General features: G+C 32.9%; 1 protein-coding gene across 1 annotated transcript in view; it reads right to left on the reverse strand.

Annotated features, from left to right (window-relative positions):
• Positions 1 to 17,724, reverse strand: part of LOC145304502 (uncharacterized) — a 37,037-nt gene extending 19,313 nt beyond the window's left edge. Inside the window, exons 1-12 of the mRNA XM_080146386.1 lie at positions 17,582 to 17,724; positions 16,430 to 16,525; positions 15,917 to 15,953; positions 14,867 to 14,957; positions 13,780 to 13,854; positions 13,088 to 13,158; positions 12,751 to 12,855; positions 12,018 to 12,180; positions 11,777 to 11,892; positions 11,122 to 11,197; positions 8,019 to 8,110; positions 7,429 to 7,553 (exon numbers count right to left, since the gene is read on the reverse strand). Coding sequence (XP_080002512.1) covers positions 7,429 to 7,553; positions 8,019 to 8,110; positions 11,122 to 11,197; positions 11,777 to 11,892; positions 12,018 to 12,180; positions 12,751 to 12,855; positions 13,088 to 13,158; positions 13,780 to 13,854; positions 14,867 to 14,957; positions 15,917 to 15,953; positions 16,430 to 16,525; positions 17,582 to 17,663 — 1,129 coding nt within the window. The 5' untranslated portion in view covers positions 17,664 to 17,724. The remainder of the gene's footprint in view (positions 1 to 7,428; positions 7,554 to 8,018; positions 8,111 to 11,121; positions 11,198 to 11,776; positions 11,893 to 12,017; positions 12,181 to 12,750; positions 12,856 to 13,087; positions 13,159 to 13,779; positions 13,855 to 14,866; positions 14,958 to 15,916; positions 15,954 to 16,429; positions 16,526 to 17,581) is intronic.
• Positions 17,725 to 18,161: the final 437 nt, after the last annotated feature.

Consider the following 18,161-nt stretch of genomic DNA (forward strand, 5'->3'; position numbering starts at 1 on the left):
GCTCTACACTTGTGGTTTGCCGTAATCTCACACAGCTGTCACCAAAAGTTGTGGTATCTGCCTAGGATAAATGGCAGACACCAGAGTTCAAATGACTACGGCAGTGCGAACAGACGTGGACACCTATACTATAGAGAAGCTACGCTTCTCTAGCAATCACTAAATAATAAACAGAGTCTATTCAGTTGTTCCTTTATTCAGGGTCTAAGGTTTACTAAAGTTATATACAACAAACAATAAATACACAGATAGGAATAAGTAATCATAAACAGAATCAATATAATACATATACAATAGTCAGTTTGGGCAATAATGATCCCCCATCCCCGGAAAGGTTGGGGGGAATTAACAATACAGCTTAACCATAATAAGGCTGTCAGAATCTATCATTAATTTTAGGCATAGGGAGGGGGTCGGCAGACCCCTTCCCCAGGACTCGGGGGAGGGCCCTCGGCCCTTCCCCGAACCCAGGTCAGGGTTGCCATAGGCATGGCTCACGGTTGCCGAATACCACAATTCCACTATCTCTTAACGGGTCAACTTCGCTTGATAAGACATTGGAAAAGGGGTTAAAACAAAAATATTGAAAACTTTAATAAATTTTTACGATGTGGACAGTTAATAAATACTGATATTCTCCAATTTATTTGTTCCCTTCGTAAAAATTTACCAAATTTGACAATTTGACAATAAAGTTTTGTCTAGAAAGAACACGAAACCTTTACACCTAAGTTTTCAATGTTTTATTATTAATATTGTTTTTTTTCTATAAATTAAATAATAATTAGTTTTTTATTTTTATAGAATGAATTATAAAAAAAAATAATATTGGTTGATTGGTTTTTGTGATATCAGAACCATATTTTGTATCATTGTTGGGGATGTACATCAATTTATTGGCTATTGCCTTATCTCTTAAGATCCCTGATTTTTCTTACTTTTAATTTTTATTGCAAGATATTTTGACTTTTAGACTGACATAACCTAAAACATAAAAAGGGAAAGTCAGGAAAATTTATAACAAGGATTACAACATCCATAAACCCTCATTTTGCAAAAGGATAAGGCTATAAGCCATAAAGAGAGGCGGATAAATTAATATCCAGGGAGGGAGGGGACAATGAGCTGTTGATCACACTATTCCTATGTTCAACCCCTTCCTTTCTTTCCCCCCACCCCCCATTAATAATTTATGATGATAATCCCATTTTATGGGGGGGGGGGGGGGAAATGTATGAAATGTATATACTCAGTCATGGAAAATTTTAGAAAGGATTACAAGATCCATAAAAGCGAAGCACTGATACAGTAGGACAAACGGATATTAACACTTGTATAGTGTCAGAAGAGTCGAAGCAAAATTGTAAGTCAATTTGTTGAAAAACTGCTTGATATCTCAAACATGCCTAAATTAACAAAAAAAAGCTATCCATTTGTGACGGACGGAAGGACCAACCCTAATTATAGAAAAGCCTCGCCTTTAAAATGTCTAAGCTATGAACATAAGCCTCCCTCACTCCCCCCCCCCAAAAAAAAAACAAACAAACCTAATAATAGACTTCAGATGGACAACTCATATCATATTACCTTAGATGGGGGGGGGGTGGAGGGGCTGTAGTCCTGTATTCTTTATAATTCTATTAAAGAGGCTTCTCATAGATTAAGTAAAGTAAAATATCTGCTGCGCCTCCTACATCTAGGAACTATGTAATTCCGAATGCTAGGGAAATCAGAAAATTGCTTCAAAACATCCCAAGACCTAAACAATAAATTGAATTTTGATTGGTTAATTCATTTAATTTAGTGTCAAAATGTTTTAAACACCAATTGTAATCTACAGAAGGGAAAATTTTGTATATCATGATTGGGGATGTAAATCAATTGTTCGGCCATTGACTTATCCATTTGGATTCTAGATTTTTATCCTTTTTCTTGAACTTTGTTGGTGTTCTCTTAAACCAACTGATTTCGGTTGGTCGCACTTTTGATTTAGGCTGTTTTAAAAGAATATAAAGATAATATTGACATATTAACTTTTTTATAATATAACTACATAGGTACTTATGTTGACATAGTACTGACAAATTTATTGCAGGGTCTAGACAATTATGAGATCTTATTGGACAATCACACATACATTTGCCTATTGTAGAAAAGGATATATACGTGGATATTATGACAAGGGAGAAATAGTGGTCTATTTAGATTGCTAACAGTGAACTCCCTTGGTGGTTAGTTCGATAATTCATTAGGAGGGGAGGGGATGGGGTAGGGAAGGGGAAGGGAGAAATCATTACTTAGACTGCTGCGTAATTGTAACCTAAATTCAAATTAAAAAGCTGAAATGTTATATGAGTCATTATAAAAGGCTTGAAACAAGAAGGACGTGTCTATCACCCTAAAAATCAATCTGTTATGGGCTTTATGGACAAACAAAATTATATATAGAAACAAGGATGACAACATCCACAAAAGCGAAGCACTGAAAGTGTAGGACAAACGGACATTAACACTGATATAGTGTCAGAACTGAATAATCAGAGTATAAATGTATAAGAGTAAAAGCAAAATTGTAATTAAATTTTTTGAAAAACTGTTTGATACAGGATAATGTTTATGGACATACTCAGATTTTTAGGAGGACCTCATTATAGTGTTGTTTCTCTTATAATATTGTACTTTGTTGTCCCAGGAATCATTATACCAAAAATCAGATCAATCGTATAATTAAATCACATTTGTTGTTAAAAAGTAGAAGAATTAACATGTTTGAAATGGACGTACTTACATTCTGGTAATGATTATAGAGTTTCTCAATCCTAACTAATTACTACAGAAATCACCTTGCAAGAAATATATAGGACAATTCTAACATGCCTAAATTAACGGAAAAAGCTATCTGTCTCGGACAAATGGACCGATTCTAATTATAGAAAAGCTTCGCTTTTAAAAATCAACTGATGTTTAACATTATATTAAATTATATGAAAATAATTTTGTCTTTAAAGAAAATGAACAATAATAGTTATTTCTCGTATCGTATTATAAACGGCTTTCCGCGGTTATAGAATGTACAATTATAAGATTAAAACTCGGGGCTAGTTTAATCTTATGATTGTACATTTCTATATTCGTAGAAAACTGGATATAATACGATGCTAGACATAGTTTTTTCGTATGGATGAGAACCGGTTCCTATCCACCGGATTCGAATGAATACAAGAAATTATATTAAACTAACTAAGAAGCATGGAAAAATAATCATGGTGATAACTTTAGTAGTTAGGTACGATTTAGAAAGCGTAGCAACTCTATAATCATTACCAAAATGTCCGTACGTCCATTTTAACCATGTTGATTTTTTAACTTTTTTAACAACAAATTTTTATGTGATCTAATCATCTGATTGATCTGATTTTTGGTATTTTGATTTCTGATTTTGATCAATGAAAAAAGCTATCCATCTCAGACGTACGGACGGACGGACGTACGGTCCTACCCTAATTATAGAAAAGCTTCGCTTTTAAAAATTTAAACTTATAAAATCATTAGATTAATTTAATATCCCTCCCATATTTCTTTACTAATACAACAACAGGAAGTTGAGGTTTTGATATGAGCAAGGCGCGGTCCAACCTTACTTTTTATAAAGCAGGGCTTTTCTATAATTAGGGTCGGTAGGTCTGTCCTTTTAACATTATTCTGTATTTAACAGTTTTACAAAAAAAATAACGTATAATTTTGTCAAAAATAATCCAAAAATATTATGCTTAATTTGTTCTGACACTCTACAAAAGTTAATATCAGTCATTCCATTTTAGAGCTTCGCTTTTATGGATGTTGTTATCCTTGTAATTTTCTCAAAGTAGATAGTGTAAAAAGTAATGATAAATAATTGGAGGGGGGGGGAGCAGTATTTTTAATTATCCTATTATATAAAGTAGTAAGCGTTTTTGTCTGTCCCGAAGGATCTCGCTAACCGCTGAACCGGTATTGTTCTCTTTTACAGTAAAGCTTCTTACAGGTCCTGGGAAGGTTTTAAACTTCCCCCCCAAAATATTATCTTTTTACTCTTTCAAAACTTAATATTAAAATGGGATGAGGTCGACTTTTTCCCCTCCTACCTTAAGTACCCCTAGAGGCTTCTAGGGGCGTAACCGCTAGTATATGTATATTGTAAAACTACAAAAACATGTGTTAGGTGTGATTGGGAGAAGGTTGGAACTTGCCCTGATTAGTTCTGCTAACAAAATATCACGTAGGTTTTGGGGGTTGTTGATGGTGTCCCCCCCCCCCCCCACACAAGAAAATAGCCTAAAACCACCACAGGACCAGTAGGTATATTCCCTGAAGAGTAGAATCCAGCAGTTACAAAGATCTTAAGGGACAGACAGACAGACATCATTCTACTTTGTATTGTAGATTGTGGGGGAGGAAAACTTTTACTTTTATTTATTATCCCTTCATTCTTCTGGGTTAGACTTAGGAGTTGACTTTCCAAACTTTCGAAGCTACTCTATATTTTGAAATGTCCTTCTGTCTTTCTATTTTTGGTGTTTATGGTCGGAATATCAAAATAAGCATAATTTAAATGTACAAGTGTACATCTAAATCACATTAAATGACCCGTGTATACATGTCATTCCCCCCCCCCCCCCCCAAATAGACGTCATATTGTAATTTGGGTTGCTAACAAACTAGTGCCAAACTAAACCACGCGGTGGGGGCGTGATTTAAATGTGTAGTATACTCCTTTTGTTAAACTTAATTTAGGGTTTCTTATATAATTGCAACGTAGTTATAAGACTTTGGGTAGCAATAAAATTAGACGTTGGGTACACCTCTAACTGAAACGATTTTTGATTAGTCAACGGATCTAAATTTGTCTCGGACAGGATATAATTAAAAGCCTAAATCGGACAAGGAATAGCCGAAAACGATATTTTTATACTTAAAATTTAAAATATAGAGCTAAATGAGTGACTGCGTCTTTCTCTTTTTATCGACAGACGCACTTGGATATATTATTTTCATAATGAATGATATGTATTTCCGATTTTAACGTCAGCTCATGTTTAAATTTGGTGAGCTATATTATTAAGTAGCGTTGTTAAGATTGAATGGAAGAATTTTGTAATGAAAGCAAAAGTGGGGAAGGAGGATAAGGGATGGGGTAAACAAGTTATCAAAAAACCAAAATTTCTTGCCAGTGGAACAAATTCCACCGTAATTTGATAATTATAACATGACCTCCCCTCCCCTCCCCCATCCTTTCATGCAATAATAGAACAAGGTTGACTAGATCCAAAATCATTGATAGAAATACATACAACAAGATTATTTGTGTATTGTAGTTTAAGTTATTTAATCTAGAGAGTGACATATTCATAGAAGGTAATTTTGTGTATCATTGTTGAGGATGTACATCAATTTATTGGCCATTGTCTTATCTCTTGAACCCTGATTTTTCTTAATATTGATTGCAAGATATTTTGACTTTTAGACTGACCTAACCTAGTTATAGAGCAGCTGTGCCACTAAAAAAGGGGAAAACAATTAGTGAGCAAAACTTAAAAGGATTTTGTTTCTTGTAACTAAAATTTGTTAGGGGAAGGAGGGGAAACTTACTAACTTACTAGTAGCTTCGTCCCATGTTCCTAGGGATATCTTATATTTTATAGAGAAACTAGCTTAAAACCTGACCATTGATATTATTTATCTTCTCAATATTTCAACTACATACTACTTAACTTTTTAATAGCAAAGCTATTCTACAATTCTATAATGTATAACTCCTAACATTCGTCTATAAAAAGGTTACTATTAAAGATTTATGTCGGATTTTTTTACGAAGATTTTCATCAAATATACTTTTCAAAGTTCAAAGAGATAGGGGACAATGGGATGTTTATTACACTAATCCCAAAAGTTTTATAATATTTTCTTATTTGATGGCTTAACAACATGTTACTTGTAAGTGCAGCGCTGCATCTACAAGTTACATGATCCGAAGTTTTCAATAGGAAGACAATATCATTAATGATCAGTCTACAATTTTCTGGTCTGAATTATTGCTCTATCCCTGTATCTTAGGAATGCAATCTTAGCATTTCTGGGGGGGGGGGGCGGGGGGTGGAGGAGTTAAATAAACACTCATTCTCTCTCACTTCATACATCCCCCCCCCCCCCTAATAATTCTTCCTATAGGACAATTTTGTCAATTCAAATTTTTATGATAACGTTTACTTATTCATTGGCTTAACAACTTTGGGGACTTTAATGGTTTGTTCATTAAGTTGAGCATCAAAATATTTCAACCACTATCAATCTTTGGGGATGTAAATAAATTTATCGCTCATTGTCTTATCCCTTATGGTTTCCCTTAAACTATACGGGGACCTATATGAAGCTTACCTAAGATGGATAACTTAATTTTAAGGAAGCTGTTTAATAATTAACTGGCTAAACCTAATTATAGAATTATGAACTATATAAATGTAATATTTTAGATTTTATTGGCCTTGTTTCACCTTTTTTATTATTTTGTCAGAGAATGGTAGTAAACTGTAAAGTAAATCATATTCAATCGAATATGGGGGGGGGGGTAAAATCCCTGTGAACACCGCACCCCCTATAATCCTTTACAATAGGAAGTTGAAATATGAGCATTTATAGAAACAAAAATTAACTTTTACCTTTATTTGAGACAATGTTAGATATACCCAATGATAATATTTAAAATCATCACTTGGTTGAAAAGTTAAGACACTGCTAGTTTTAACCAACCAATTGAAATATCCTTGTATTTATGTTTTGACAGGTCCTATACTCAATAGGCATCTATCATATATAATCTTAATAAAACAAATTTCATAATTTGAAGTGTTAAAAAACCTAAAAGTCTTATATTTGGTAAATTTTATATCGGAATTGTTTTAAATTTTAATATTTAACGAACTTAACTTTTAAAAGTCAAATATAGATTGCGTGATTTATTTAAGAAATAAAAATATATATCGTAAAAAAATACTATATTCCAAATCTAAGTATTAATGTACGAAGTACACCGTCAAAAAATATTAAGAATTTTAATATTTTTCAAAGAAAGAAATAGAGTAGTTTATGTATACATGATAAGAGGACTAATAATATGATATTCGTGAAATATAATACTTCTCATGTATAAAAATATCCCCGGATCCCCTTATTTTAAGTTTCCAGACTTTCCATATTATTTTTCAACGGAAAATACACCGTAAGGGAATATTCAAGACTATATATTTTAAATATCTACTAGGCCCATGACTGCTTTTAGATAGTTTGTCTCCTTGTCTATTTAAAGGAATCAGTATTGGATAATTCAATCTAGTGAATTTTGGAATCTTTAAAGAAAGCAAATTTAAATCGTATTTTAACTATATACATTACCTCCATAATTTTTATATTCAAAAGTAACACTGATGAGAGTGATACCAATACCAAGTCCCCAACCAGTGAAGAAGTTTTGCCATCTTGTCAGCAGACCATCTCTCTTTACAACATAGGCAACCAAACTGATAAAATATCACCATAAGATTATGTTATTGAATTATACTTTTTTTTGACACTCTAGATTGAGCTACAAAGGAGACTTTTCTTTAAAAGTGCTAAACTATTTAGCTGACCTATTGCTTGTATCAGTTTTATTAAAATAAATAATATATATCTAAAAACTATTTTTGGTGTTTTCTGCTAACTTGCTGAAAAGTTGTTGATGAGACAATGTGAGCAGCTTGGGATAGCCTATAGACATAGTGCATGATTTTCTATCCATGAAATTCCCCTTACTCAAACTATTTATGTTGTGCAACTGATGTAGAAGCAGTAGAAACAATTCTAATGTCTTTAGTTATGACACAGTTTTAGGAGATTTAAAACTATCACCATCACGACAACAAGCAGATGTGCTGTGTGCTATGCTACAGTCGTGAATTTACTAAAGAGACAATAATGAATACACTTAAAATCTTAAAACCTACCTGTATGTGTGCAGAGATTCCAAGAACATGAAAACAAAGGTGGTGGTAAAGAACATGTGGATGAGAATAGAAACCAATCTACAGATACCAATCTAAGCAATATTGAGAGAGTAACACAAATACAGTTATATATAACTTTAAAGAAAAGAAAATCAATCTGACAATTTTATCACAATAGTCACAATAGTATTGAATTAATACTTGACAAAACATTTATACACTTAATCACAAAATCTAAGGTTTAATAACAACTTTTCAGATTTAAATTGTCTTTTTTTTAATAGTTTATAAACTAGAATATATAAAATCTGGCTTTAAATTGAATAAATCTGAGACTAGCAAAGCTAGTTATATCTTTATTATTTAGAAAACAATAAATTGGAACCACTAAGAACAGCCAATCTGCAACAACTTAAAATAGATAAATGCTTCTAATAGATGAATTGTTGTCTGTTAACCATACAGTAAAGGAAAAGACTGCAATGATTATGAACAGCCAAGCCAAAGGGCCAACAGCTTTATGAACTGAAGAGGAATCACCAGATTGTCCATGAGTTTTCTGGAACCTAAGCATAATACTTTTTCTCATGTTTATCAGAAAAGAAGCAGTTCTGGAAGTGTTTACAGTTACTGGTGTATCAAAAGTCCTACTTGGTCCATTACTTGCTGGTGTTACTTCTGCAGTTTTTTCAACAGGGTTGTGATCATCATTCTCATTAGCTTCTTCAGTTGGATCATATATAGTAAAAACATCCAGCACAACATCTGCTTTAGGTGTTATTCTAACTTGATTTCTCTTCCATTTAAATAATTCAGAAGTTTTTAATTTCTTGTAAATAAAATTAGATCCTCTTATCAATGAAGTTATGAAGATTAATAAACCTGGCACAGAGTCTACACCTTTTCTAGCAAAGAATATTTCTTCAGGATCAAAGTTCATATCTATCTTATAGTGGAGTGCCAATACTGCAATTTTACGGGTACAAAGTGTTCCATGAATCAGATACTGTAGTATCTGTAGAATTAATGATATGATTGGTATTGATAATTCCAGATACAGACTCAATTCTTCATGATTCAAAGCTAAAAACTGATAAGGAAAGAGATCAAAAAACGTCCTAAGCATCATAAATTCCACGCCAGCCATGGTAGGATATAATGATAATAAATTCCCAACTGGGTTAAAATAACAAGTAACATTGCCATTGGTGTCCCAACTATCTCTCAATTCATCCCAGAAAAGTGCAGCACAAAACAAGTATCCATATAGAAGGACGGTGGAAAATATCATCCAGATGATAAATGATTTTGTAGCAGATGTCAGAAGGGTGAAATTTGCAGCTGGTAGGCTCTTGCAGTAGGCATATATTACAGCTGGAAGAAGGATATACAAATTTCTATAAAAAACTAAACTTAAAATAAACACTCAAAAAGAGACAATACACTTTTAAAATTGAAAGTAGCCAATTTAGTTGAATTGCAAAAAAAATATGAAAATATTCCAGAAATTTAATTTTTTGTCTCCCCTAGAAAAATACTAGCAAGCTGTAAATCGGTCCTGCGACAAACGCAGGAGTCCCAAACGTCGGAGTGGACAAACATCGGAGTGGACACTTAACCTATTTTAGACCACCTTATAGGTTTTTTAAATGCCTAACCCCTGTGGGGGGCTTATTTGTTCATTCATATTTTAACCTAACCTAATCTGTACAGAAATACTTAACAAAATTAATATTTTAACACTCCTGCGTTTGTCCACTCCAACGTTTGGGACTCCTGCATTTGTCCTGGAACCTGTAAATCATCATAATTAAGTATATTCTTGACCTGAAGCAGTTATACTAGGTAGAATCATCATTGAATATGCTACTAATCTCACTTGATAAGGTACCATAGGTATATTTACAATTCCTAATATTATACACAAACATATCACTAGTTTGGACTTCATCTCTCCAAACAAGAGTAACTACTGGAATGAAACTCTCTTATATTCAAGATAATTACATAATTGGATAATGATTCTTTAAAGGAATATATAGTACTTTTTCTTTTACTTAAAAAATATTTCGACTCACTGATACCTGCAATATATTATTCATATAATATTGCAACAAAAGGAGATTTTACACTACTGAAGAAAATAGGATTATCAACAATACAAATTCAAATTATACAACACTTTTCTGTAAAAAACTATTTTGTGTCATATACAATATTCATTATTACAGCAAATATGACAATATCTTTAAATTTAAAAACAAAACAAAGCAGTTTGTGGGATTCACAACCAACTTAAACCCCTTTTTTCAAGTTTTTACTGGATTTTTTTTTATCTAGGTACCTTGTATGATGATAAAAATACTTTAATAAACCAATTATCTCAGGGTTAGAAGGAATATACAATAATTAATTTAATAAATTTTTAAGTTCTGAATAAAAAATATTCCAAATAAATTATTTCTAAAACCAGAAAAATGACAAATTTTAAGCTGTTGCAATCTTTATCATATTTTGATAATTAGAATCAAGTGAAAATTAAAAAATATATCTAACATAAGGTAAGCTCTGTCTCATAATGATGTGTATAGTATATGATTGGTCCTAAAGGTCCTAGCACCCAAAGAATTTAAGGTAAACAAAAATAAAAAAAGTTTTCTTTTTTCTAGTAATCAAAGTTCAAGACAGCCAAAACAATAAATTTTAAATACATTGTCCCATCCCTACATCCCTGCATTACCTGCACCTATTAGAATGAATATTACCTCATATTTTGAAAAAGATAAGTAATCACCATAAATTAAATTGTATTACTAATTTCTTTAATGTTATCCTAGTTAAACAGATCACTATGATTCATTTCCATAAATTTTGTGGCGGTTTAGTCAAGCACAAACACCTTCCAGGGATCTCCCCCCCTCCCTTTTAACCTTTTCTTCAATTTTCTTCGATTTTGATGGAGAGTGGAGGGACCCTTCCACAAAAGAATTGGTTCTCTTGGAAGATTTACTGTGAAACCAAAATTTATTGGTTAACAAGGTCCATTGCTACAAACATAAACAGACAGACATCATGTTACTCTGTACAAGAATTAAAAGGTAACCTCTTTAGCATCAGGTTGAGAAAGCAAGCATATATGGGCCAGCACCAAAGCTATTTCCATATTCATTTGAATCACCCTGAAAATAAAACAATGTTTTCATTAGCTCATGTAAATTTTGGTGCTTTCCCTGAATGTGAAACTGACTCCCCCACCCCTCCCACCTTCTTAAAAAATAAATTGAAAATAATTTATCTTAATTCTAAGCAACTGTACTTTATGATAGTTTTATTGATTTTTAATTAAAACAAAACGTCATCCTAAAGTAAGATGAAATCATTAAATAAATGGAAAATGGAAAAAACAGCTACAAGCTAAATTTTATATATAAAATAAAACTGAAAACTTTTGATGTATTCAGTGAATGAAATTTTAATTTCAATTAGGTAGATTTATGGCTATTGTGGTGTATCCAAGGATCTCAAGGGATAAAACAATTTGAGATACATCCTCAATGATTCTTAAAATTATTCTTTTTTGTATATTAAAATGATTGATTAAAAAATTTGGACAAAATGAAAATTTAATAAAAAGTACCCCATTTGAGCCAAGAAATAAGATGGTTGGTTATGTAACTTTGGTTACCAGTGTAAACTACAGTCCAATGAATTACAGAAATATCCTAGTTAAAGAGTAGCTGCTCCAATAACCATATTACCTAGCAGGATCATAAATTCTGAAGAAAGCAAATATAACCAGAGTTATAAGGGTAAATATGATAAGAACTGTTGAGGCTGTTCGAACTATTCCCTTGGAGATTGCTTTTTCCATAGGCTGAAAAAAAAAATTGTTGATATTAACATTTAATTGAATTGTGGTTTTGCTTGGATGCAGAGCTTGTAAAAAATTTATTGACTACTTGATCATATTAATTTTATGAGAACGTAATTACTTTTTACCTTCATGGTGGGTATAGGCCTTTCACTGGGTGTAGGGGGTGGTGGGTCAACACACTCAGTCCTGTCATCATTGAATATCTTGCCAAGCTGACACACACACTCAACTGCAGGATCCTCATCATTGCTGATATCCTCACACTTTCCAAAATCCATACATTCATACCTAAACATTTATTATGAGCAAAGGTAATCCTACAACTCTTACCATGAATGACAGTTTTATATATAACTAAGCAACATTAGATTTATTTGTTAAGACTTAAGTATTAGGACTGATATTAAAAGCAGCCAAGTAGCCAAATGACTAGAAAAATTCATAAATTGTTTAATGTCATATATTTGAACAAATTTCATCAGCCCATTTAAAATTTGATGATTTTTACTGATTTACTGATAGACTGGCTGGCTGACTATAATTTTATGGTAGAATTCCCAACTAATAATTATTTGTAATCTAGAGGATGACTGATGGGCCAAGTTAGTAGTCCAGTAGATGCTCATTGATCAAAGGAATATTCAAATGTCTTTCTATAACAGCCACCAAGCAATTCAAATTTTTGCTAACCGCAAGAGCATTACTGATAGATTGAAAGACCCAGTATATTATATAATGAATATGCATATATTGAATAGCAGCTTAAAAAAATTCATGTTTCTCCAATACCATTTCTAATAGAACAATGGACGTTTTAAATTATTACAATTGCTTTGCTACTAAAAAAATTTTACTCACCCCTCACAAGGATTAGGACAGTGCGTCTTATTCCAGGTATTACATTCTTTGGTGTGGGTAAAATATTGATCTCCTTCACAATTATACAGTGGCCCGTTTCTCTCCCTTAATTGTTCATGAAATTAATGGTATATTGATTTTATTTTCAAATTAAGCTATTCTAAAAGTATCCCTAAGCTGAAATTCTAAACTTGCCACTAGCGTCCTAAATCTTGTATAATTGCTCAAATCAAATAGCCCAACTTATTTGGGATTATGAATAAAACCCTACCTCTACGAATTTTCTACAGTTATGTTACTTATGAGAAAATACTACGTCAGACTTTTAATTACATACCTAGCACAAAGGGTGTGTCTGAGTTTCATTCCTCTACCACAGTAAGCACTACAGGAGGCCCAGGCTGACCACTATATATACAAAGTATACTGCAACATGCGCAATTATTATACATTAGAAGCACAGCTTTACAAGTTATCAAATGCTAAGATTGAAAGGAACAGTAAACTGTTATTCATTCAATAAAACAACAAGAAAATGTAAAGTAGAATTGGATGAAACCTTTTTGGAACCTCCTAAGGTTAAGTATTTTTATTGTGACTCAAAGAGTTACAAATAGACATACAGACTTGCAGACGAATAATTATATTTTTAGGTTATTTTGAAAGTGAAATGTAAATAAAGGATTTTACTGAAAGCCGACAAAACAAATACACTAGATTTATTTAAGACTAGGGTTTTAGATTTTATTAAAATTTATTCACATATTCATTCGAAACCGATTAATATCCAGTGTATTAGAACCGTTCTCATCCATACGAAAAAAACTATGTCTAGCAACGTATTTATATCCAGTTTTCAACAAATATCAAAATGTACAATCATAAGATTAAAACCAGTTATTTTAGCCCGTGCCTTCGGCATCTCGGGGCTGAAAAAACTGGATTAATACATTTGTAAATTTTATATTTGCGGAAAGCTGTTTATAATACGATGCTTGAAATAACTATTCTTGATTTACGACTATTTACCTGCATCTCACAAGCTTCAGTATTGCATTCAAAATATTTCTTGTTCTCTCCTACACAGGTTTTGGCCTCCATTCCCTGACCAAAACAAACAACATGTTATTCACTTACAAAAGATTTCAGTGCTTTCCCTCAAATTGTTGGTTAAGCAATGAGCACCCTCTTCATCCACGTAAGTAAGGAAAAGGGTAAGTTTGTTTCCTATAGTCTTATCTCTGTAGGGGCCCTAATTATGCAGAACCTATGTCTGCGATGCCGTAACCTTGCAGGGTTTAACCTGCTAGGATTAAACAAAAAACTACCCCCTACCCCTTATTTTCAATTAATTTGAAAAATAAGTTGGGTTTGTTTGTTTTCAGAGCGCTCAATTGGCACTCTAAGGGAAACTGCCTAGGTTTCAAATATATATTTTTTCCCAATAGTGATCATTTTAATTATCATTAAATATTACAGAAAATCTGAAAAAAGGTTTCAAATTTAATATCTAAACAAGGTGTCTTTATGGATAGGACAAATGCTGATAAATTGATGTACACATCCTTGAATGACATAGAAAATTACTACTATTTTGTACGAACCAATCTAATTATAAAATTATCCAAAGTTTTCAGCCCATGAATGTGAAGCCATGTTTATAAAACTTTGGGTAACTAATTTACTATCCATTGTCCAAAAAAGAAAAAAAAGGGAAGGGGGAAGAAAAAAGAGATGGGAGAAAAGGGGTTTTTCCCCATCTCTTTTGAAGAGATTTTCTTCCCCCCTTTCCTTTTTCGGGAAAGAAAAATATGACGTCACTGGAGTCGTGTTCCTCAAAATTAATACAAATTCGGGACAGTTTTTATTGTGTCCTTTTGGCCTACCCATTCCTTTGATATCATAGTAGAGGGAAAAAGAAAGGGAAGGGGTAAAGAAACCCCCTAGAAAAGAGATGGGGTATAATGTATTTTCTGACGTCAAATAGGTAGGCCAAAAGCAGTGACATCTATCCCCATTTTGCTAGGGCACTGTAGACAGCTACCTTGACATCATCAAATACTCTTCTGAAGTCTAAAGTACATATAATGATTAAATGTAAAATAAAGAATCTTACCTGTGGCTTGGGGTTTGTGCATGACCTGACCCTCACCTCAAAACCTCCTCCGCAGCTGGCGTTGCAAGGGGATGACAGGGTTGACCATGGACTAATAATTAGGTTAGGTTGAGTGGGGCTATAGGAAAGCTCTGCAGGGCTAACGCACGCAGTATCAATGCTTTACCCGCAATTCAAATCTTTTTAGATTAAGGTTACTTAGTGATTTTTAATACCATTAGGTCGATTAGAACATATAAAGGGTAAAGAATTTCTATTCTTTTTTTTTTCTCTCTTTCTCCATCATTTTAATACCATTATCATTTTTCTTTATATCTAACTACTTTTTTTTCTCTTCTTACTTGGATGATCCTTTGGCAGGTAAAATATACGAATGTAAATTGAATTCCTAAGAAAAATTTTATAATTTCTATTATAAAGTTTCCATTAGAGTAAAACACTGGAGAAGGAAGGGGTTAACTAACTCTGGGTCCCCATCTCAAGGACCTGGGTCTTTGAAAATCAACCAATAGTGTTGGGAATATTAACACCTCCAAGTATCAGAAAACAATTTGCTAGCAGACAAAAAAGATCCTTGGAAATGGGAGGCAGATAGTTATCTGTATATACATTAGGATATATAAGTTGGAAGGAATTTTAATGTTTGGGGGAGATTTGAAAACTGCATCAAAATTTAAGGATTTTTTTTATAAAATTCGTTTTTTGTATAATTCTTTATCTAAAAGCGGAAAGACAATTTAAGTTAATTAATTTTGACATCTGTGATTGGTGGATTGAAAACTATCTGCGCTCTGATTGGAGAAGCTTAAGTGTCGTACATCATTCAACTAATTAGAGCGCAGGTAGTTTCTAATCCACCTATCCTATTAGTCAAAATTAATTAACTTAAATTGCATTTCCGCTTTTAGATAAAGAATTATACAAAAAAACTAATTTTGTAAAAAAAATCCTTAAAATTTGATGCAGATTTTAAATCTCCCCCTAACATTAAAATTCCTTCCAACTTATATATCCTAATATACTTCTAAACTATAAATCTGTTAATATTACCTCCAATTTCCATCAATGTTTATAACAACTTTCTGCCCTAAAATATTAAATATTTAGTAGCTTCTCTATATTCATTTGTGTGTGTTTGTCCATCTGTCCCTCTCCTTACCTTCCCCCTTCACTTTATTAATTCTTTAATTAGCTAAACAACTTTATAAATAAATTGCCATTTTCAATATTTATAATTTTTTGTTATATTTCTTTAAATCAATAAGTTTAAGGACATAATTAAGCTGCCAAACAGCTGTAAGTTTGCTGGTAGCTGTCTATAGTGCCCTAGCAAAATGGGGATAGTTTTCACTGCGTTTGGCTTACATGTTCTATTGACATCATAGTAAGGAGAAAGAGAAGGGGAAAGAGGGAAAGAAACCCCCTAGAAAAGGGATGGGGTATAGGGTATTTTATGACGTCAATAGAACAGGCACGTCAAAAGTGTTGACATCTATTCTTATTTTGCACTATCAAACCGCTCTATTTTCAACCCCTCCACACCCCCAAAAAAATATTTAATACCTATAGATGCAGGAAGGAGGAATGCCGTGGCCAGAATAATTCCAGCACCAACTGTCCAGCACAGATTGTCTCCATTTTTACCAGTTTTAGTGGACCCTGAACAAATAACTTAAAAATATCCATAAATACATACATCCAGCAAAAGAAAAGAGAAAGCCTAAAGTGTCATGTCTGACGTCAAAAAAATAAGGATGAGAGGATAAGTGGGAAAGGAAACCCCAAAAAAGATATTGATTTTTATGACGTCACACATAACACTATCTTAAAGTAAATATTTTAACAGGGATCTTTAGGGATAAGCCAATGAACGATGAATTGATATACATCCCTAATAATGATTTGGACACTTCTGGTTTGATGCCAAACAATCAAAATTTAATAAAAGGACCCACAGTTTTAAAGCCCACGAATAAAAAATTCATGAGAAAGCCCAATCTGTCCCGATTTTGTATCACTTTTAAAAGTGCAATTCCAGTTACGTCATGTACGTTTCGGAAAAGAAAAAGGGAAGGGGGGAAGAAAATCTCTTTAAGAGAGATGGGAGAAAAGGGAAGAGATTTTCTTCCCCCCTTCCCTTTTTATATGACGTCACAGGAATCGTCTTGCTCAAAACTGGAACAGTTTGGGGTTCGTCACAATTTTATAGCCCACGAATAAAAAATCGTGGTTAAATAGCCAATACCACACTAAACCCTCCAGAAATTATTAAGAAAAAAATTGAAAATACAACTGAACTCGAGTTAGTGTTCTTCTTTAGGTTAGGTTATATTGGATACAAGGGGGGAGGGGGTGTCTTGAGTTGGTAAATTTTTTGAGAGACAGTACCGAAATATCTATGATCATAATTAATTTTATCTAATATTAATTAATTTTATCTAATATTTTTATAGAGATAATTCATTGAAAATATCGAATATTGTTCATTTCTTAGAATAATAAAGTCCTTATAATAAAGTAACATGATGTCTGTCTGTTTGTCTATGTGTTTGTGTGTATGTATTGATAATTCTCCTTTACAGGGTAGCTTCTAATTGGTCTAAGGAAGGTTTATATTCCTTTGGGGGGGAGAATTTAACTCCCTTCTCCTTAAGTGCCCCCTGGAGGCCTCTAGGGGCGCTTGTAGCCGCTACTAAAAAATAACACACTACATACCTGTGTTTTTACAGTTAGTTTTCTTCGCTTGTTTTGCACAAGTAGTTATTTTATCACTTGGAGTTGTTATCTCTGGCCCCATGGCGTCACTTTTTTAACATTTTTCTATAGAATAAAATTACAATATATGATGCTAGCAGCTACGCCCCTAGTTTCCTCTAGGGGTACTTATGGTTAGTGGGGAGGCTACCCCCAAATTATTATTTAAGTTTTAAATAGAACAGTAAAAAAAGGAAGGAAACTTTTTTTTTCTGGGGGCGATTTTTTGTAAAGGTGATGGCACCCTCCCCCAAAATAGTTATAAACCTTCCTTGGACCTATGAGAAGCTACCCTGTAAAGGAGAACCATATCGGTTCAGCGGTTAGCGAGATCCTTGTCAATGTTTGATAACATGGCAAAACTTGAAAAGTCTCTTATCACTTTGGAGACGATGAAGGTAGAAATTACAATTTTTACTATGGTGATCATTATTTTGACAGAATAATTTGAAAACCTTTTCCTGTATGTTAAACTAGCGGCTTCGCTCCTAGCCTCTAGGGGCTTTGCCCCAAGAGGTTTCGTATTTTAGATTAAAAAGAA

This window comes from Acartia tonsa, chromosome 13, assembly GCF_053477335.1.
Source record: "Acartia tonsa isolate MP-2025a chromosome 13, ASM5347733v1, whole genome shotgun sequence".
Lineage (NCBI taxonomy): Eukaryota > Metazoa > Arthropoda > Copepoda > Calanoida > Acartiidae > Acartia > Acartia tonsa.